We start from the raw sequence: 22827 nt of genomic DNA on the forward strand, positions 1-22827 counted from the left end.
GTAATCCCTCTACAACTTCATTAAACATTGGCTATTCTTGCAGGGAATCAAGTTTTCTTAAAATAATATTTTCTTCACATGTGCAAATATTTTCACCATATTCTTTCTTCTTTTTATGTTGCCGTACTTGTCAACCTCATGAAGATATTTAGCGATTTTTCTCCTTGCAATATGTATCTATGGTAATTCTTTCTTTATTACAAGCTGACACATGCATCACAGAAAGCTTGTTTTCACCAATCACCTAGAAGAACATTTATCCAGAAGGAAATTCATGTAACTATCACCATAGCAGACGTTGGCCATTTTCGCTAGTTTATAAAGATGCATTTAGGGGGTTGTCAGAGTCAAGCATTTGTGTTGATCAAATAACTCTTAAGTTGACAGCCATTCGTATGTTTGAGTTTGAAATAAAAATTCATGTTATTTAGTTTCTGCTTAATAGACTTTACCATAAGCAAATTCATGAGGCCCACACATTCCTTATTTTTCTGTACTCCTTATTGTACAAGCTCGGTTTCGACAAGCCTCATCCCAGACGAAATGTATATTTTATCTAAATAGACACCTTAGTTAAGATTGTACCTCTTTAAATTTCATCATGCAGGAGGAAGTAAATGCCCAGACATTGGGCTGATGTCCTATAAAACAAGTCTGCCATTCTGGCTGTGGTGCACACAGTTCTGCCTCCCCGACCAGGGTGGGGACACTGGTGGCCTCTCTATTGTACCCCCCTCATTTACTGGTCCTGCAAGACAGGAGTGGCTGTCATGTATGGTGAACCTGTTGACCAGGGACCACTGCTGAGCCTCTACATGACTCTTTCACCTTCTCCCAGGCTGCCATATCTCTGAGGCCACCATGTTGGCTTCTGTTTCTCACTTGTTGTCCTCGAGCAGGTGGGTGACTGCTGTACTTTCTATTCCTCCCTACTCAGAGCACACCTGCGGCCAGGAAGGCAGATGGGGCTGTCCTCAGTCTGCACCCTGCTCCTGGGCCTGGGCGGGGATAAAGGTCTTTGATTCTTGTCTTGCAGTGGCTGGAGTTACATCTGCAGTGGGAAGCCACCAAAAACCCCCTTTAGACCACGTTCTCTGACACAGCCTTGGGTGATGGCGTGCCTGCTTCACTTCATAAAAATCCTATTAATTTCCTTGTGAATAGTGAACTTGTTTGTATTTTTGGCATCCACAAGCCTGGAGTAGAGGAGAGGTGAGAGGAGGACTTGGGCACCCTAATCTCAAACATTACGTAAATGTTCCTAAACACATGCCCATGAGGCCCTAACATTATGGTTGGGTGGCTTTTTGGATTGGGAAAGCCTAGAGGATCTTTGTCAACACCCAAAGGTAGACTATGGCCCTCATCTGATTTGGTGTCTGATATTTAAATTAGTCTTCGTAATAAAGTAACAGGCATGGGTGGCTTACTTATGCAGCCAGGAAGGAAGAAGGGTTGCAGAAGAAAGGCTGAGAGGAGGGACGGTTGAACTTAAAGCGAAGAGCTGACTGAGAAATCTCCTTGGTGGGGAGGTTAATGGAGCTCTAACCCGTCCTATCTTCTACATCTAAAAGTTATTTTCTGGTCTCTCTTTGCAGCTGTCTTCCTGCATATTTCTCAGCTCGAGAGCAGTCTGTTACTCAGGTTAGCCTTAGTGGTGTTTGGGGGAAAGGGACGCCCAGGATGGGCGGAGCAGGGCAGAGGGAGCAGAGCGACCGCAGAGCCAGAGGGCTGCCAGGTGCCCAAGCTGGTGGCGAGGGCAGCTGCAGCACTGAGCGACCAAGGGTGGATGTGGATGAAACACACCTTTCCATGTCCCCACCCCTACCTATAAATGAGAGGGAGGTCACTTTCAGAAGGACAAGAGCAGAAGAATGAGTGAGAACTAAACCCTTTATTTTGTGTGCAGCACAATCTTGAGTTACATGATATCAAGTAAAGAGAAAACACTGTGTTGTTTAGTGTTTTTATCAATACTTTAATGTCTTCAATTTTGTCTGGAATATTCCATTTAGCCTTTAAGATACTACCTTCCATTACCATTTAATTTTTCATGTTTATGCCTTTCTCTGAAACTAAATTGAACATGCTTAAAGACAAAGAGATTTTAAGCCTCTTTGAATCTAACAGTGCCTACAGCACACAGCGTCTTCAAGAATTATTATTGGACTGACAGGATATTGAAAGCCATTAAGCTCCATCAATGAAAATGGATGTATATTTATTTTGTTTTTAAATGATGATGTTTACAAATGCAGGGTCGACCAAGCCAAAGATCTAGGGCAAGACTGCCCAAGGATGAAGGTTTAAAGGTTGGCTCCACACAACCTGTGTGACCTTGGGCAGATTACTCAACATCTCTGTGCCTCAGTTTTCTGACCTGTGAAGTGAGCAACCCTCCTTCCTAGGGTTGTTCTGGTGATTAGCAAACATATTCAAAACATTTGGGACAGACCTTGAAAGTTGCCCATGCTACATGCACTTGCTGTTGTTTAAATAGCCTCATCCCGTCTCACGCGCTTGGTTCTAGGCCACCATCTAGTTATTCCCCGATCGTTCAGGCAGGTCCACTTGTCTTCATTCCCAAGTGCTGACTACTCGAGGGAGAGCAGCTGGCCTTCACCCTTCCTGCCCCACTTTCCCTGAAGTATCACCTGAAAATGCTTTAGGGGTTGAACTGAGGGAACTTCAGCTGGAACCTATTACTCAAGGGCAGAAAAACTAAGTTACTCAGCTCACTTCAGCCACCAAGCTGAGCTAACGGCCAGTGGCCCTGAGCGCTGCAGGTCTCACAGGCCTCATGAGAACCTGTCATCTCCCAGTGCACTAGGGGACGTCTAGGGGATGCTCTAGATGTCGCCCGGAAGGCTCTTAAAGGTCTATGCCAGGGGTCTCCAGTGTGGGGGTGCGTACGACACAGGGGCTGTGAAAAATGACCTCCAAGGATGGGGAAGAAAACTTAGAATGTTTCTTTACAGCTATTTGAGAACTATTTTTAATTTTTACTTTCTTTGTAATTTCCATCTTTATGTATGTTATAGTAGATATAATCTAATAATATTGTATGCCTAAAATATCCACATAAAAGATATGCCCACATATTAAAAGGCATTTGCTCAAACATGCAGGGTCCGATAGAGACGGTTTCTGAGGTTGTGAAAGTGGGAGGACGTGCAATGAAATGCACTAGATGTAGACACGGGCAGCACGGGCAGGTGCAGGGGACAGAGAGTTTGTGGCTTTACGTGGAGCTGGAGAGAGGTACCTTCTCCTTCTCCACCTGTCTTCCCAAGAGATCATCCACACACTTCCGGAAATGTTAGTGATATTGTGTAAATCAGCATATTTACTTGAACTGCCTCAAGTTCAAAGGTGCAGGCTGGGTGGGGTCTTGGACATCTGAAAAAATCACAAAACTTGGCGGATCTCTGCCACGGCTGTTACTGGCAAAAGCGCCCAGCAAACAGGTTTCCCCTTCGAAGCACTCAGAAGACTCTGCTGCCTCACCTCATAGGAGGTGGGAAAAGAAAAACACTTGTTTATTCAGGACGGCTCTCCACGGATGGCTGAGAGCAGGGGTCAGCAAACTTTTCCCGTAAAGGGCCAGAGAGTCACTATTGCCAGTTTTGCCAACCGTATGTCTCTGTCACCGTCCTCACCTCTGCCGCTGCAATGACACATGGCACAGGGGTGTGGCTGTCATCCAGCATCTTTCTTTATGGACACCGAAATTTGAATCCCATATAATTTTCACATATCACAAACCACTATTCATCTTTTAAATTTTTCCCCAGCCATTTAAAAATGCAATCATCATACCTAGCTTATGAGCGCCACTAAAACAAGTGGGGAGAGGTGGATTTGGCCCAGCGGCCATTGTTTGCTGACCCCTGGCATGGAGAAGACACGAAAGTTTTAATTTGTTTTAAGTGTGGACATCTTCCCCGTCTTTAACGTGACATAGGTGAATGAAGCTGTTTTTTTTTCTTATTGTAGCTAGTTTTTCATTAAGTTCCCAGAAGTTTGTTAACAAGGGATAATTCTAAGAGCATATGAATACGGAACAGAGAATCAACATAAATCTCTTTTGTTGTCAGTTTTTATTCCAATTAGATATTGAACGTCACTGGGGTTGTTATCTTCTTCTTTTATAAGGGGTGCATGGAAATAAAATTACCTTAGTTAATAATATGTGAAAACTAAATGCTAAAGTAGCCCAACTCCAGACAGGAGTAGGCTGGAGGTGAGAGAAATTCTGACAGAAGAATAAGTGGGTATTCTTTTTCTTCTAATCCAAGGCATGTATTAGTAACACTGGATGGCATTTATGATGTCAAAATTAAAATAAAGAGTATTTTGTGCCTTTCTTCCTAGGACATGGTGAAATACCGAAGTGTAAATATCAATAATCAACTAAGAAAGCAGCTTAGCTTGCTTTGATTTCAAAACATGCAATTTTGTATCATGATGCAGTTTAAGAAAATTGCTATGCTCTACTTCGTGGTCACTAGAAGTTCCAACAGTCTGAGCATGCAGAGATCTGTGTGCGGGGCTCTGGGGCAGAGCACCAGCTTCGCCAGCCTCAGCCCTGCTGGAGCCAATATGCATCATCAGCAGAGGAGAGAGCTGTACCCTCTGCAAACCAGCAACACAATCGTTTCCGTTTACTTAGCAATGCATGGCTTTATAATAAGTGCAATTCTCGACATGTTTTTAATCGTATCAATGTTATAGTTAAGTGTTCTCTAGCAATCTAGTCATGCCATTTGACCAATTATTCTGGAAATGGCTACACAGGCTCGAAAACACTTGTCTCTTCATGTGGCCTGTGGTTGTGTTCAATTCAAAATATGTATTTAATCCAGGAGAGGTACACAGTTGGTTGAACTATATGCAACTGCCAACATCTGACCTCCAAACAATAATTTCCTATGATTCAGCAAATTAGTGTGAAATAAAGTCTAAGTTCCCCTTTCAAAATATGCTACATTTTTAGTAAATATGGTTTTTTGCCCAACTTTGCCAAACAGGTAGACTATATTATGAAAGAAAACACTTACCATCACAGGGCATATATGTTTTACGTCCTATGAAGGACTGTGCTTTCTTGGAGTACTTACATTCATTAAGTAAGTTAATGTATAAAACATTAGTATTGCTTCTTTCAATGTTTCTGCTTGACAAAATGAGCTTACAACCCCCACTGTACTTCCTTCTTTCATGATATACCCAGGTAGCTAAACTGGAGTCACATTCTGTTTCTACATCATCATCACAGACAATGATGCGGGAAGCAGCTCACAAAGCTTGTGAGGAGCGTGGACACACACACACACCTCTTTCATTTGGGAGCATCATTTAGGCTCCCACCCCCTGTGGACAGGCCACAGAGCAGGGTCCCCGAACACTCACCTGTGCTCGTGCGGTAGGTGCCAGTGTGTGCTGGCGGCACAGGGTCCCCCTGGCTCTGGCTGAGACTTCTCATAGGGGGCTTCTGATAGACACGGTCTTCATAGATGGGGTCTATGTGGTGCTCGGGGGACTGCAGGGCCCGCAGCTCCGGGCCCAGGTGCCCATGCTGGCTGCTGTATGAGGCTCGGGACCCAGCTGAAATAAATGAACAGGGGGACATTGAAGTCAAACAACATTCACATAGAACTTGTTTTATGAAACACATATTTGATTGTGTGTGTGTGTGGGGGGAGGGGGTCAGGGACAGAATTGCTGAAATCTGCAAAAAAAAAAAAAGCCAAATGAATAACATGAAATGGCAGAAATACGTCAAGCTAATCAGCTTATCGGCCTCCTCCAGGTGCCTGGCTCTGCTACCAAACCTGATCTCACTCTAAGGATGATAATGTTCCTGAGATAAATCCACACAGAACAAGACCAGGGAAACATCGTTTTTCTCCCAGCCTAATGAATGTAGCTGGGTTCTTCAGTAAAGGAATCAGGCAGACAGTCAATCCTAAAAACCTCTTATTATCCCACAGTCCTTGCCCCTTAAATTGTACAACAAAAATTATTATAAATGATGGGCAGATGAATAAGCCACAACAGCAAAACTATCTTGGTGTCGGTCCTGAAAAGTAAACTAGAATTTGTTCCCATCAGCACTTTTTCTCTGGACAATGCATAAACCAAAATGTTTGGACTTACAACAGCCTAAACCCCCGAGGGAAGCAGGTATTAAAGAACAAAGTTTTCAAGTTACATTTTCCTTTCCTCTGATCCTCCAAATTGAAGCATTTGCATTTAGTAGTCCTCCCTCTGAGAAAGGTAAAAATGGTTGTTCCTAACTGGTTTAACCTATAAATTGAGGTTACACATCACCAGGCTTTATAGTTTTTGTAAATGTCACTTATTTGTGTCACTTTGCATAGTGTGGGAAGAGGCGTTGCTTGGAGACAATGCTGCAGCCCCTAGAACCATGAGAATATCTTTAAAGGCAGGATGCTTCTGCATATCAGGAAGTAGACTTTAATGAGGGCAGAGAGGTTGAGTGGACAGACAGGAAAGAGGACATTGATCGAGAGCCAATATTTCATCCGAGGTACAGTCAGAACCTCCGGAGCAGAAATATCTGGGGAATCATCCGGGTCGGGGCAAACGAGATGGACGTGGGACATCAAGGAGAGAGGATATCTTTCCATGGTCAGTAGAGACACAAACAAGAACCAAAGGAGACTAGAGCTGATTTTAGGAAGGAGCCTTCGACTGAGTCCCTAAACTAAGCCCACATGGCACGTCGGGATTTAACTGCCAACTGTCTTCTCACAGCCCCGATTTGGAGCTCTCTCTCCATTCCAGCCTAACAGGGAGGGTTTGGGACTCGCTGACCTCAGCTGTGTCTGTGGACAGCTCTACCTCTACCCTGCTGCTTCAGCCTTCACCAATGGTCACTTTAAAGCCAAAGTCTTCAAATGTTCAATGACAGGGCTGCTTCATCAGGAACACATGACCCAAGAGTTTGAATATTCTCATCTAGAATATTTGAGGAAGAAGCCATTCAAAAGTTTTGCAATTGTCAACAGATAAATGTTGTACTGGTATAATATTTATCACGGGCTGCTTTAAATTTAAGTAAACAGAAAACTGCATTTTTGAATGATGGGGCAGTGCTGAGAGCTCTATCAATTCAGTGTTGATAAAAATCACTGAGTGTTTTGAGGAAAGGAAAGGAATAGGGCAGGCAAGTTCCTTACCTTTCCCTTGGCTAGTAATTAAATCAATTCCGATTTGGATCGCATTCAGATGAATGATAGATTCAAAATAACTGTTTTGCATAATTAGGTTCATTGCATCTGATTTATCAAATGCCAACATCACACTGAATATTATCTCAGCCTTATATTTTCCAGGAATATGCCTTGAGTTCCTGCTGTCAATTTTCACTCCTGAAGGTTTTAATAATATTGCTAAGAATTTAAAAGTGGAAAAATAACAGTCATTCTATCCAAATGTTATATAGTTAAATAAAAGTTATCCATCACAGTAGATTTAGAGTTTAACTTTATCAGTGTTCTTTCATTCTAAGCCTCAAACCACATCCAACAATGACCAGTGAAAGGACCTGCTAAACTTTTAAGTGGTGATATGATTTTAGGACATATGTGAAAATCCTCGTTACAAGCATTTCCTTGGCATTAGGAAATTTTCCTTAGTACCATAAATCAAATTAATGACCAAGGGTCCTAGACAAGGAGCAAGGAACTTAAGGTAAAGTCTCCCTCTGTGGTTATCAGATTTTCAATGTTTTGATATTCAAAAAAAATCATAATTATTAACTATTTAAACAGTATACTATACCTTTTTCCTATTAGCATGCTCTTTATAAAACTATAAGCTCACAGGGCTTCCCTGTCAAAAAACTTGTGCAAAATACAGTCGCACATTTAAGCACCATGCACAGCACTGAATGAGATATGGCATTTTAAAAGGAACATTATTTACACTTCTTTTTATCCATTGTGATCAAGTTTCAATTGCTCATGGGGGGCAGCTGTTACTGGCAATAGAGGTGGAGAGAACTAGGGAAAGGAAGAGAGGCCAAAGAAACAACAGTTCTAAGTGCCACTGCTGGAATTCATGTGTCCTACCACCCTGGCTCAAGAAAGAACATACCAAATCCATACTAACAAGGCCTATTTTATTGGGGACAATTTCGAAAAAAAAATTCTCACGCAACCTCTTTTGGTTTGGAATATGCTCAAAAATTTCATTACATGGTGTATGTATTTGCTGATTCAAAGAAAATGCAATTTTCTTTCATCATTCTGGTCTATTTGACAGTGAGTCCTACGCATTGTACTGAACTCAAAACACCATTCATGAGCATTTACGTCTTTGCGAGGATCTGGAACTATGTTATCATAACAAGAAAAAATACTGGAGAAATGTCACAGATGTCATGCCCAAGTGTTCTCGCCAATTATATCGGTGGAGAACAATTCTGGTAATCTGATCTTGACAAGACCACGCAGTATGGCAAAGCCACAACATGGATGAGCCAAAGAGAAAGGGAGCAGACCCCGCAGACCAGACCAGCTGCCTCGACGGTTTCCCTGCCACTGCAAAAATAACGTCCTGCAAGTGTAATACCTGTCTACATAGCATTTCATGACCAATTACTGCAACAATTACTACATCATCCAACATCAGTATTTCAATTTTACGATGTGGTTTTGCTCTTCCTATTTCTCCCCTTCACATGACAAAGTTGGGGTCTAGAGAGCTCAGGCACTAGCAACGTTCATCTATAATGTGTTTCTGAAAATGGACTTGAAGACTCACAGCTGAGCCATGGCTGCTGGCTTACAGGCTAGGAGAGATTTCGTGATGTAGGAGAGATAAAGGATGTTAGGATTCCCGCACATGTGCTCTGTGTAGTCATGGCTCCTACATGTCCAAGAAGCCCAGGAGGGCCGGGGAGAACCTGCAAGCTGATCTGGGACTGGGCCTGAGGCAGTTGCTGTACCATGTCTCATGGGACCTCAGAGACATTTCTTCACTGCCACCGGGGCTGACTTGAACGGATGCTTGGATGGCTCAGAACCCAGGTGACTAGTGACCACTCAGCGGTGGGGTTGGGATGGGGGGAGAGAGGAAAGACTTCAGTCCTGTGGCAGAGGGGGAGGAATGGACTCTAGGGGCTCAGAGAGGTGGGCAGATTGGACCACTGGGGGATGGAGGGGCACGAGAAGCATCCCCTGCTTCTGTGTTGGCACCTTTTTTCCCAGGCTACCATTTACAAGCACAACTACTATGAGGAAGCTCGAAATCATGGCTAACCATCAAATCCTGCACACAAATGTGGCTCTTGTGTGTTGATGTACAATGTTCAAGAGTCTGAGGTAAACACACATGTACCTAAAGTAGTAATTTTTCTGCTGTTCCTTGTGCCAGTTTTGCCCAAAGAATGTGAAATAAGAAGACATGAAATTGTGTCACATATCTGTCTCTAGCCAGAGCTGGATGAACCAAGGAAAGTCATCACAGCTCTTTGATCCCTAGTTTCCTCAAGTGTAAACACAGAGATAATAATCTATGCATTTGTACAACACTGGATTATTGGGAGACCAGAATGAGAGAGATCATGCATGAACATGCTCTGCAATACATAAAGCAACATAAAAACAGCAGTTCTCATGTTATTTCATCTTAGAATCAAATACTTATGTCAACTCATGCAAATATACCTTTTGATTTGACAAAATAATCAAATACTTCTTCACATAACTATCCAAATTTCATAAACAATTTGGAGGTTTAATTTTGGAACAATCTAAATGACAATGATTTTTCTGGAAAAGTGCCTTACTGGTGAGGTACTGTACACCATGTTTTCACTGGGTCTCAGAATCCAACAGGCTCTGTTTCCACTTGACCAGCAAAATGACATACCTATTATTTTTAGAATGATTTGCAACTAAATTTCTATGTGCTGGATTTTACCTTTATGGTTTACATGTACCAGTTAATCCATTCATGCATTCATTCATTCATTCATTCAACACATTTATTGAGTGCCTGGGCAACTTCTAGGAGTTAAGGACATCAAGGTGCTCAAGACAGACAAGGTCCCTGGCCTTGAAGATAAGCAAGGCATCACATTCAGGCAGACAGAGATAAGGAGAACTGAATAAAAATGAGGTAGAGTAGGAGAGGAGGGAAAGTGTTGGGAGGTTGTACTGTTTGTGTAGGGTGGTCAGGAAAGTTTTTTGAGCATGTGACGTTTCAGCATACAGTAGGAGGATGAGTCTGATCAGAAGGGGAACAACGTGCTTCTCAGGTGGAGGAACCAGCAGCAGGAGCAAGGGCTCTCTCTGTACGAGACTCATTTCAGAATATTTATGGAAGTGGTTTTATTAGTGTCTACTTAATTGGTATTTTCTTTCAAAAGAAATGCCAGTAAGTAAATGAACTCTTTATGAGTTCATACTAAATTGTGCTAACTGAAGAGACCTTTTTTTTAACTCAAAGTTTCAAAATCACAGCAACCACATCTTTGTCAAAAGGATTTGAAACATTAAACAGGGGATCACATGTAACAACGTTGTGAGAACTGCATGACCGGAGATTCAGCTCCAACTACTCAGACTTTTTTTTTTGCATTTTAATTTTCATTCCTTAGAATATGATTAATTCCCGAATATTAGTTTATTCCCTAAAGAATCCTCTAGGGAACCTGCGGCAAATGCTGATTTCTCAATGCAAACCCCAAGAGATTCTGCTTAGGTCAGTCCAGGTGGGGTGCATCAATGCACATTTTAATGAGCACCCCAAGCCTCTTGATCACACTGTGAGCCACACTGTCCGAGATAAGGAGCAAAAGAGGAGACAGACACGTTTTAAAGAAAAAAAATAAGCATCTAATATGTCACAACCCTCAGTTTATCATTTCTCCCTTTATTTAAACAATACTATTTGCTACCAGATTATGCCAATTACTGTATAAAGTAGAACCAAATAGGCCCACGATGGTTTTTATTGGAACCCATTCATATTCTTTGATTTCTATACTCCATGATCTATGGCTCTCTAATCTAACGCAAATTCACCTGCCTCTAAAAGAGATGCATTTTTGTATGTTTTCATTTTGAAATATAAATCATAGGTTATTAAGAACATACTACCATTTAATGGGTCCCTTCAAATTTGACACCCGGTTTCAAATGCTCATTTGCAAAGAAATGCAAGAAGAAAAAGAAGGGTCTAAATGACAAAACTGTCACGTGGCCTAAGTGAGTAAGCAGGCTGAATGTGTTTGTGAACAGGCTGCAGAGATAAGTTCTTTCATTTCTAAGATAAAGAGCTGTCTTCAGGAGAAAAAAAAGCTATACATTTCTTATGCTACGAAGGGAAGTCCCAAATAGAATCTAGGAACTCAGGTTTTTAAAAATTTGTGCAATCAGTTCATGCATTGGTATTTATTAATGACACTATATTTTTGAAGGGAAAAAGAGAACTTCTATAGAGAAGGGTGGAGTCTGGATCAGAAGCTGATTTTTCCTGCAGGGATCTCTGCTGCTGTTCCTCTTTTTTGGACACCCTGATTTCAGGGGAATGTTCTCTACTCCTATTTCATAAATCCTGGACTTTAATGTATTATACCTACTTAGTACAGCTTGGTTGCTATCAGAAATAGCGAATACTCATGTGGTCTCTGGCAACATACAAAAACACAGAGGGATTTGTTCCTCTAACTTTCCTGACGAGGTTTCCAATACAATTTATTGTCACTATTAAACCTCATCACACCTTTCACCAAATGAATACTGTAATCTATTGGGACTCAAATACTTTTCAGTGAAAATAATTTAAAGGCCAGAATTACTGGTCCGGACAGCACAGTGTGTCCATGAGCTCTGCTGCCCTGTGAAAGCGTATGTCCTCTGTCCACGTGCTTTCATTCTAACCACAGGCATTCCTTCCCAAGCTGTTAAGAAAACAGGCTACTTTTGTTCATTTCTTTTTGTGACAGCAGGCATTGGGAAATTAATGAGATAGCGGTAATGGGGTATAATGAGTAATGTGGAGTCTGGTATCAATATTTGCGTTTTTACTTTTAGCTGAAAGGCTGTGTACCTCCAATGAAATGGATGGTGTGAACTATGCCACAGCTCACACACGGCTCCAGCTTAGCAAAGAGCTGGTGGGAACCTATCTGTCCAAGATGGTATTGGTATTAGTGAAAGCAAACAGTGGCAGTTTGGCATCTGTCCCTAGTATCTGGTTTTTTTATTTTATTTTATTTTTTTTTATTTCAGAGTAGCTGGAGAGCAGATTCAAATGTACTAGCCATGTATTTTGGTATTTCTCAAAATGCCATGTGCATAGGAATGACCTGATTAAAATTTAGGTTCTGACTTAACAGGTGTGAGGAAGGGCCTGAGGTTTTGCATTCCTAGTAAGCTCTCAGCCAATGATGGTGCTCCTGGCCGGTGGACCACCCTTTGAGAAGCCAAGACCTACTGGTCTAGCTGTGAATATTTATCTGGTTGCTAGGAGCCCTGGAGACAGACATATCAATGCCATGGTCTTGCCTGCCTTACTAAGCAAACACGAGTGGCTTCAACTAAGGCAAAGGTCAAGAGTGTAGCTAGATGTTGGCCACACAGGTGGGTCTCAGCAGGCACCCACCAGCCCATGCTGGGCATGCACACACTGTGCAGACCATGATGATGGGTGAGCATTCTATCGGGGGCTACAGAGTGACTAACTTTAGCTTTGGGTGGCTGAGCCCCACACCAGGAAGGCCACAAAGGACTTAATGAGCAGGCTAGCTGGGGCAAGAGTCACTTCTGGAGGGCAAAAAGGGGCATCTTTCCATCTACGGGATGGACTTTTTAGACATGGGCAGACTGCATTGCCATAGCACACACATATGTAGTGCTCCTCAACCCTGGGAGAACATGCATGGTATCATCTGGGAGACGTTCTAAAGACTACTGAAGCTGTGGCCCACTCCAGACTAGGATCTCAGGGGACGAGCCCAGGGAATGGAATAGTTCACTCTGCAGGTATCTCTAAGAAGCAGCGGTTAGGGTCAAAGCTAGTAGATTTGGGGCTAGATGTAGGATCTTAAGGAGCAAGTGTCAAGGTTTGGTCCTCAGCAGGCCCCTTAAGGCTGGAGCTTCAGAATATTCCTAGAAACAGCCATTCCTGAATGTGGGGGAAGGGAGGAACTTCCCTTTACAGGGAGGTTTAGTTTCTGAGGTTTGCAAGAAAGCAGTGATTCCTTTGAGAGCAGAGAAAGTAGGAGACGGTTTTTGCCCCTAGCCTGCTACACTCTGTGCTACAATTAGCCTCTTGCTGGGCAATCCCTGGGAATGCACAGGTTGTGGCCATGCACAGACTGCAGGACACGTCCTGCCTCTGCCTGCTGCCTTCCCTTCAGGAGGTCCCTGGAAAAAGGCCTTTGGGCTGGGATCAACTGTGATGTCTGAGGGTGGTGGTGGGGGGGGTTGTGCTGTGAAAATCACGTGTGTCCTCTGAACTCTTGCTAAAAAGAACTTCAGTGTAACCACTAGCATTCAAGTGAGAGTCCAGACTGAAGCTGGAAAGGGCCCCAATAAAGACTCTACCCAGTCACCCCAAACCCTTCTCAGCTGAAACCAAGTAAAATAAGAAATTGGGAAGGTGGGGAGTGAATTTTGGATCGCAATATGTTTGTACTGAAAGGCAACGTAATTTGATTTTAGACTTGTGATTGAAGTCTAAAGTCTTTTGACATTCCCATGCAAAGAAGTTTAATCTGTGAAGGTTAATTCTTACCTGGGAGAGGCCTTGCATTTAAAATTAGCTTCAAACCCTGTCTCCTCCCTGGGAGGAGCTCTTGGCAGTGGCGCCTGGCGTTTGGCTCACCCCATCTTTTCATTGTCCTAATTAACTACTGATGCAAAGCACTCTATGATTTGGTGCTTTATTAATCAGTCACCAGAGTTTTTCATGGCCATATTCGCACAGATACTTTTCTTTACCGACAAGGGGGATAAAATTCAATGAGTGTCATTTTATTTCCCGACAGCTGCTTCTCAATACCCCATTAGTGCAATGCTCCAACAGTGCATCTGGAGTCTGGCTTCCAGAACTCATTATTATGGATAATTATGGACATTTCTATGGAGAGAATCCAGAACAAGGTGCTCCTGATCTATCTTTTTTTGTTATATTGAGATGCAAAGCAGGCCAGACCTGCAGGCTGAGGCTTCAAGGGGACCCACAGTCTCCATTCTGCTTTCCAAAGAGCTGACTGCTGTGGGAACTAATGCTGAAGTGTTCAGTTTTTATTATGTGGCTTCTGTCCAAGGGCACAGATGAAATTCTCAATGTGTGGACAAGGAGGAGGGTTTTACTAGACAAAAGTAAGCTTAAACATGCAGTTTTTCTTCATGAATTGGTTCAAATATTTTGAAAAACATGGGAACTAAGACGTTTTGTACTCAGCACCCCAAACACAGGCCTTTTTATTCAGATTGTATTAGATAATATCATGTGTAGGCTGCACAAATTCCCCTCCAGAAATTAGACATTTAGCTTCTAAAATGAAAACTTACAATGTATTCTCCCTGTATCATTTTTCTACTGCTTTATGTGTTTCACCAACTGGCCTTGGTGATAATTCCAGATGATAAAGACACCATTAACATTCAACATAATCTATAGGGAGAAAACGACAAACTGCTTCACAGATTAGTCATTCTCTATACTCACGTCTTATACCCTCTCTATATCAACATTTTATTAATTTTTACTATTTTACTCAACATAATATTCAGCATATACAAAAAGAGTTTGAGAAGAGAAGAATTATGTTGTTATTAATAAACAGTTCTGAAGAGGACTAAGATTTTCTCTTGATTCTTTTCCTTTTAAAAGCATTAATATGTGTGTATGCACATGCATAATTTAAAGTCCAATTACTTACTGGATTATGTATGTATAATTACCATTTGAATGCCAGTTACATTCATTAAAACATTACTTTCCTAACATACTACACAACTGTTGAAACCAATCTATAGCCAAAATTCTCCCACCCCCTTTTTCAAATGTTGTCTTTATCCCATGAAGATACTACTCCGTCATTAACGGGTATCATACCCTGGTGAAGTCAGCAATGCTTTTCTAGTACAGAAAGTTGATTTGTGTTGACTCTTCCAGTATGTGATAAATATAACAAGTTTGCAAAAAGGCCATCAAGTGGAGAGGACTGTTTGTGGCCATGTGAATACATGTGAATACAACAACCTAACTGACTACTATCACCCGAATGTTTATATGAATGTGCCTCCTCCCAAATTCTTATGTCGAAAGCTAACCCCAGTGTGACGATATTAGGAAGTAGGGGCCTTTGGTGGCTGATCAGGTCATGAGGGTGGAGCCCTCATGAATGAAATTAGTGCCCTTCTAAAAGAGAGCTCAGAGAGACCCCTCACCTCTTCTGCTATGGGAGGACACAGCAAGAAGGCACCATCTATGAACCAGAAAGTGGGCCCTCACCAGACAGTGAATCTGCCAGCACCTTGATATTGGACTTCCCAGCCTCTAGAACTGTAAGAAATAGCTCTAGAGAAGACGGTGGCATCATCTGCTTCTACCAGCTAAGACCTGAATGAATACCTCTGTGTGTGTGCATTTTTATTCCAAAGAGAAATAAATACTGACTTCCCTTTTCTACATTAATTACTAAACCAGAAATTTGTCTTCTCAGGGAGGTTTTGAGTTCTTTACCACATTACTAGTCACTATACGGAGAGCTAAGGTTGATGTCAGGAATTTCAGCAAATGAAGGTATCACTCAAGTATCAGGGTAGGCTATAACGACATGGCACTTGTGGACCCAGACGCCTTCTAGGAAGCCAAACAGGAAAAATCAGTGCTAACAAGTCTCTTTGAGGATATTTATATAGCAAGCAGAAATTTGCTTGGTCTAAATCATTAATGGTTTTCTTTAGGTTCCTTTTGCTGCCAAGTCTCTACCTGCAGATTCCTGGGAGGCTCCACGGCACCCGCACAAGATCTGCAGACACCACAGAATAGGCATTGTCTGTTTTATGACCTCTTACTTCCGAACGGCTCCCACGCACGAGGCTGCTAGTTCTGTCTACAGGTGAGCCCACAGCATTCCCTGGCCTGCTCTCTAGGGCTCTGGGAGTACTGCAGCTGAGACCTATGAAAGACAGAAAGCCACTTTCCAAAGAACTGTGAAACTCAAAGGCAAGGGAAATAAGGATTTTACCTTACAGGTTTTCAATACACATTGAACCAAGTTCTTCTGTTAACTGTTGGTAATTTCTCAACATTATGCTAACTTCGGGGAGAACCTGGTGTTTCTGTGTGTTCATGCTTCACTATGTACAAAGAATGCCTTTTGGTTATCAATGGAATATAACAGGTTTACCCACTGTCTAACTTTACAATACTCACTCAAAAACATCTGTTGAATATCTACTAGACAAGGCATGGTGGGGAGTTCTGAAATTGTGGAGGTCTGTTACTATTAGCTGCCCACAAGGAGCTCATACGACCACTTATTCAAATACTCTGCCTCTTTTGAATGCAGGAAAATTCAGGATATTTTGTACCAAAGTCAGTGCTTTGGTAATGCACAGTACAACAAATATATTATATATAGATCCATCTGGAGTTAGCCTTTAGAGATTTTAGATATTCCACTTTAGTTAATCCACAGTGAATGTAATGCTTTCCATATATGTGTGTGTGTGTATAACATATATACACATGTGTGTGTATATATACATATATGGATGTGCGTATACGGTAGTATTTTATGTTAGAATATATAACAAGCAGAAATTTCATATAAATAGTATGTATAATCTGTGTAATATGGACTAAACATAGAAAAAATTATAAAAATATATAAAACATTGTATTATATATAATAATATTATCATTATATTATATTATATATTCAGTATATTATATTTTATATTCTGTTTAATATGGAATAAATATAGGACAAACTTTTTAAAATCACAAAATGCATTTTGGTAAAATGCCATGGTAGGAGGGATTTGATACAGGCTTTGTTACAAATTAACTCCACTTAGAGAGATTTTAAGTTATTAATTATTTAAGATTACTCATGCATCTACTAAAACAGTTGGTCTCCACATAATCCCTGTGGCTTAGGTAAAAAGAAAAAAATATTTCGAAAGCACTATATTTATTAAGGCAGAGACACTGGTTAACCATAATCACTGAACTGATGCTAACACTTACGGTGAGTGGTGAGCACAGGTGCCTGTTTGCTCAAATTATCCAGTATGAGTGGTTACTGCTAGTGTGACCTAAAATGAGTAATCACTGAAACGAGACCCAGGAAGAGTTCATCCTCAGTGCCCCACTGACTTTACATTCAAGGCAAAGAGTCCTGGAGATTGGGATAAGCCCACATCACTGGGTCAAACACGAGTCAGACTTCCCTCATGGTGGTGTGCTGGGGACCCAGCTACGAAGCCATGGTCCGACAGCCAACAAATGCAGGACCATGCGTGTCTCTGTGTCTTTCTCCTCCCATCCTGCCGTTTCCTCCTGTGATTCCAGATTGTAACTAAATGCACATTCCCAGTGGAATCCCGTTTCTGCCACCCATCTCTCTGATCTGTAGCTAAAGAAAGTAAGACAGATTCTCAGAGTTCAGTCGCAGCAAACCACTGGGCTGTTCATGATGTCGCCCATTTCTAATGAGTTGGTTCATCTGTGGGTCCCAGAGCTGGTCCCACGTCAATCCATTACTGTTCAAACTTCTCACACACCCGAACCTCGCCTCCAGTCTCTGGTATCTCAAATATTCATTCACGTATGCGTGAGATCCATTGACCCCAAGTGAAAAGAAGCTCATATGGCCTTTAAGATAATTTATTCTTTCCAAAATAATCTTATGAGCCCCTACATTAAAAAAAAAAAAAAAGCGGGATAAAAATCTCTTCTTGGGAAAATTGTCCCAGTACCCCCAGAATGTGGTCATACCTCTGCAGTCCGTTCAGATCACTTCACTTTAGATTCAGCCTTAACCTCATGTGTATCCCGGCGCTCCCAGCTCTACCTTGAACCCTCCAGGATTCCTAGTGCCTCTGCGCGCTCATTCACAAGAAATATATGACCCTCTCTCTACTCTGCATCTCTTTCCCTATTTGCACCTGTCACAAGTGTGCTCTATTAAACCCGACCTCAAATGCTGCCTCCTCCTGTAACCCTTCCCTGACCCTCCTCGGCCCAGATCCTCCCTTGTGGCCCATCATGACTACACTGTATTACAAGCTACTTCTGCACTATGTCCTTCCTTCCCTCCTTCCAGTCACATGAGACTCTTTGAGTCCTGGGTTCCATCTTATCTACACTGGAATTCCCAGGAGAGCTGGGCTGATGTCATGATTCTCCAAGGTAACAAGAGGTATAATTTATTGAGCCCTTTTAACACGGGGGCACACTAATGAATGACAGGCACGATCTCACATGATCTCTCTAATGACTCCACATATTACTGCAGTATTGTCATCCCCACTATAAAATAAGCAAACAACCCTAGAGAAGCAAACAACCTGGCAGTAGCTGTTCCCTTTGCCTGGGACACCGTTCCACACATCCATGCACTTTCCTCCTTCCTTCCCTCAAACAACAACTTATCACTGAGTGCCTCTCCAGCCACCCTTACCCTCTGACATCCCCATTCCCTCCATCTTTCTCCCCACTGCTCTCCTCGCCACCTAACATCTTATACCTGCTAGAACATGAGCTCCGAGAGGACCAGGCTTTGGCCTCCAATGTGCATGAGTGAGTGTACAGCCCATTGAAGGATGCCTGGCCCCAAACAGGTGCTCAGGAAATATTTATTGACTTGAACCAACTGTCCAAGCTCACAGAGCTGGTAAGGGATGGAACCAAGACACCCACCCACGGCTGTCGAGACCCGTGATCTTCCGTATTGGTGGAACTCGACGGAATGCAATAGCTCTTTCATTCTTATCTGTGATAAACTCATTATTCTTACTCATTATTATTTTACTTTTCTGTCCTTAGATACTGAAATTACCTAGACTCTTTGGGACTTATTCTCTTTGGGCCAAAATTCATGACTGTCCACATCCCTGTGTTTTCCCACCTTTCCTAGCTTGCTAGCCTGCTAGACGGCAGTTTTCCTGGGACTTCTCTTCATTGCCTTCTAGTCGGTGTATGTTGTTTCCTGGATTCCAATTTTCCCTCTCATTTTATGCCCCTATTTAGCTGGAGTACATCCTCTGAGTACTATAAGTTCCTAGGACAGGGTGCATAGGAGGTAGATTTTCTGAGTACACATTTGCAAGTCTGAAAATACTTTATTCTCCCTGTACAGTGGATAATTTGGCTGTGTATAGATGTTAGGTTGAAAAATTATTTCCCTCAGAACTTTGAGAGTGTGTCTCCTTGTTCTCAACCACCCAGCATCTCAGGGCTGAGTCATGAGGAGTCTGTTGTAGTCTCTCCAGAGATTTTAGGCTCTTCTTTCATCTCATGCTTTGAAATTTCATGATGTGGAATATGGAATATTTTCTATTCCAGGCATAGGGTATTCCCTATGAAGGCACCCTCAGCTCTAAGGAATTTTTCTACATGATTCTTTGATAACTGGCTTCTCTCCTCTCTCTTTCTGAGACTGAGTAATGTGACAGATCTCCTGAACTTGTCCTCTATGACTCTTATTGCGTTATTCTCGTAGTTTCTGCCTCTTTCCATTTGTGTTCTACCTTTTGCATGATTTCCTTAACTATTTTCAGTCATTCTATCAAATTTTTGGTTTTGTTAGTTATATTTTTATAGCCTAGAAAGATTTTCTCATCCTTTGATCCTTTCACATAGCATCCAGTTTTATTTAATGAACATGAGATCTTCCTAAATCCTTCTCAATACTGAACCTAAAGTTTTTGCTTGTTTCTTTTAATCTCTTCTATTCCACAAATTATCTGTTTCTTCTGAGAGATGGTTTATTTTTCTATTTCGGTCTCTCTTTTTCACGCCACTAATTCTCTCCAATTCCTTGGTAATCCTTGGTAATTTATTATATTTGGAAAAGAAGAACCCAGCGGCAGCTTTGTTTCCTTGGACTTCTCTTCACTGTTTAGCACACAAGTCCTGTGCGTTTCCACATGCATCCCTGAGTTAGCTACAGCGGGAGTGGGGTGTACGGGCTGGCAGTCTTCCTCCACAATGACTAGGTGGGTGCGGAGCATCCCCAAGGACCCCACTACCCACATGCCTGTATGAAAAGAACTTTACCTAGTCTCCCAGCTTCCCTAAGAGAGGTCTAACTCTCAGACAGTTCGTTCAATTTCCTCAAGGAGAACACTCCTTAGAGTAAGCACTGGCTACAAGTTGGCTATTTTGGTAGGAGAGAGGGGATGTGGGGGGCATTTATTAAGTCTAATTAGCAAACCTAAACTGGGATTTTTTTTTTCTTAAAATAATGGTGGGAACGTCTAGCACTAGAGTGAGCAGAAGGTTCACGAGAACTGTTCAAGTGCTTGTCCACCAGCAGGGAAAGATTGGCTTCAGGAAGTGAAATTTAAAAGAGCAGTGGAAGCCAGATATCATGTAGCATTTTCACAACATCCCAGGAGCCGAGTGTTAAACAAACTCGCTCAGTACCTGAGTAGACTTCATGTCTCCTTTGAGAACCTGACAGCAGAGTCTGTGAAGCTTTCATCTAGGATTAGTTTTTTACAGACACACCTGGAAGCCTTAACAAGTGAGGAAATGGATCTGAAATCCCCAAATATTCAGAATTTAGCGTTTATAGTGCACAGTCCACTCTAAATACTGAATTTTATGTCCATTTGGCTGGGGTACAAGTTAGACATGCCTTGACCAAATTCTTCTCCATATTAGGTCAACTTTGATTGAAATCGCTGGTTAAGAATCTCTATTTCATTCATTTCATTTTTACCTCAAAATAAGCTTCTGGTGTTTGACTTTAACACTTATTTACAGCTCAAATTTCTTTTTTAAACAGTATTAATTTAGCTCTAAACCCAAAAAGTGAAAGGATCATGTTATTTTCTTTATAAGAGCAAACAAAAATTGGTACTAGTGAAGTCACATTGACACATTCAATAGGATATTGATGAATTTTTGAGATATTTTTGCTTTCTTCAAAATCACCAGTCATTTAAATAAGTTGAAAACTTATATTGCATTTATACATCTTGGTGTTTGTCTTCACTGACAAAAAAATATACTACCCCCAGTCATGTATCATGTATATTTAAGACTATAGAGACTCTGGACTCAAAGTAATCAAGGTTCAAATCACATTCCTTTCATTTCTAGACAGGTAAGGAGCTCATCATTGATAAGCCTTACTGTCTGAATCTGTAGAATGGAGGTATTGATTATGCCTACTTCATTAAGTTGATGGAGACTACACGAGATACAGTTTGCAAAGTGTGTGGCACATCTGGCATAGCTATAAAAATGTACAGTGTTTTATATTGAAATATGTTTTTAACTTGACTTTATTCACCATGACTATTTCGTAAATTTTCACTTGTTAAAATGAATATATTTAACTATTAATTTATAAAGATATAAAGTTAAGCAACATATTGGTCAGGAGAAAAATGGAAAAAGTGGGTAGGTCATTTAGTCTTCTTTTTCGTCTACCATTTCCTCTACCACGTAAGTGATAAAGTTCGAATTGCCGCATTTCAAAGCAAGTAGGAGAGAGCTGTAATAACTAGCTCTGGGAGTAGGGAAGGACCATTTCATGGCTTCCTATTTCCCTGACCATCTTTGCTTTCTAAATTCATCCTCCACACAGCTCCCAGAACAAAGTTTCTAATATGCGAATGGGACCATGTCAGTTGACTGCCAGAAAGATGAAATTCTAAGCCCTTTACCATGGGATCCAACTGCCTTATCTCTCCCCTGTGTCTTCGTTTCTCACCACGCCCCACCACTTAGTCTTTGCTCAAGAAACATGGACCTTCCCCCTTCCCCCACCCCACACACTCCATCTCAACTCTGTGACTTTGTTCCAGCTACCATTTCTCTCCAGTTCCTCCTTTACAGCTCAGCTCTGGGCCCCCCTCACCAAGGAAGCATGCTGGGCACACACTGAACTCCACTGTGAGATGCTCCCCTACGATGCTCCCACAGTAACCAGATTCTGTCTCACTCCACCCTGGGTTTAAAATTAGCCATTCTTACACCTGTTCTGAAAGGAGCTCTCTTGAAAGCAGGGATTATGCCTCCCTCATCTGCGTTATGCCCAACACAAAAACTGGTATGTCTGGGGACTCAATAAACCCGCTTTGTTTCTGAAGCAAAAATGGATGATTTCCTCCTTGCACATCTTAAGTGGTACTGTAGGTGTTATTAAATGTGCTAACTTTTGTTGAGCTGGAAGATTGCTAGTACTTCATATACATGACCTTATGTGTAAAATTATATGAGTGGGTACTGTGGTGACCCCCTCTATAAGGAATATGTCCAAGCAGGTGTGCAACGTGCCTAGTGTTCAGGAGCTCCAACGAGGCAGAGCTCAGTTTCCACTAAGGCACTGCTATACAGCGAAAAGAGATGTGACTTAAAAACAAAAGCAAGAAAAACTATTGAGAGATCTTTGGATTCTGATGACAATATTTCAGAAATTACACTTTTCTAGGTTTAATTGATTTGTGGCATTTTCCCAGAGAATTAAAACTCTGAAATCTCTGGGCAGACTTTCTTAAGCTTGGCCATCATGAAGATCTAGTGGAAAACATCATGTGTGCTTCCTTCCCGAGTGCCTACTACCTCTGATGACAGCACACATCCAAATTC

At 41.8% G+C, this 22827-nt stretch overlaps 1 protein-coding gene across 5 annotated transcripts in view; it reads right to left on the minus strand.

Annotated features, from left to right (window-relative positions):
* The window catches only part of CTNND2 (catenin (cadherin-associated protein), delta 2), a 694597-nt gene that overhangs the window by 390583 nt on the left and 281187 nt on the right, over positions 1-22827 (minus strand). For all 5 annotated transcript variants that reach the window (XM_012650021.1, XM_012650019.1, XM_012650020.1 and 2 more), the window contains one exon: positions 5413-5607. In XM_012650021.1, coding sequence (XP_012505475.1) covers positions 5413-5607 — 195 coding nt within the window. The remainder of the gene's footprint in view (positions 1-5412; positions 5608-22827) is intronic.

Source organism: Propithecus coquereli, unplaced genomic scaffold, assembly GCF_000956105.1.
Source record: "Propithecus coquereli isolate 6110/MARCELLA unplaced genomic scaffold, Pcoq_1.0 Scaffold309, whole genome shotgun sequence".
NCBI classification, from domain to species: domain Eukaryota; kingdom Metazoa; phylum Chordata; class Mammalia; order Primates; family Indriidae; genus Propithecus; species Propithecus coquereli.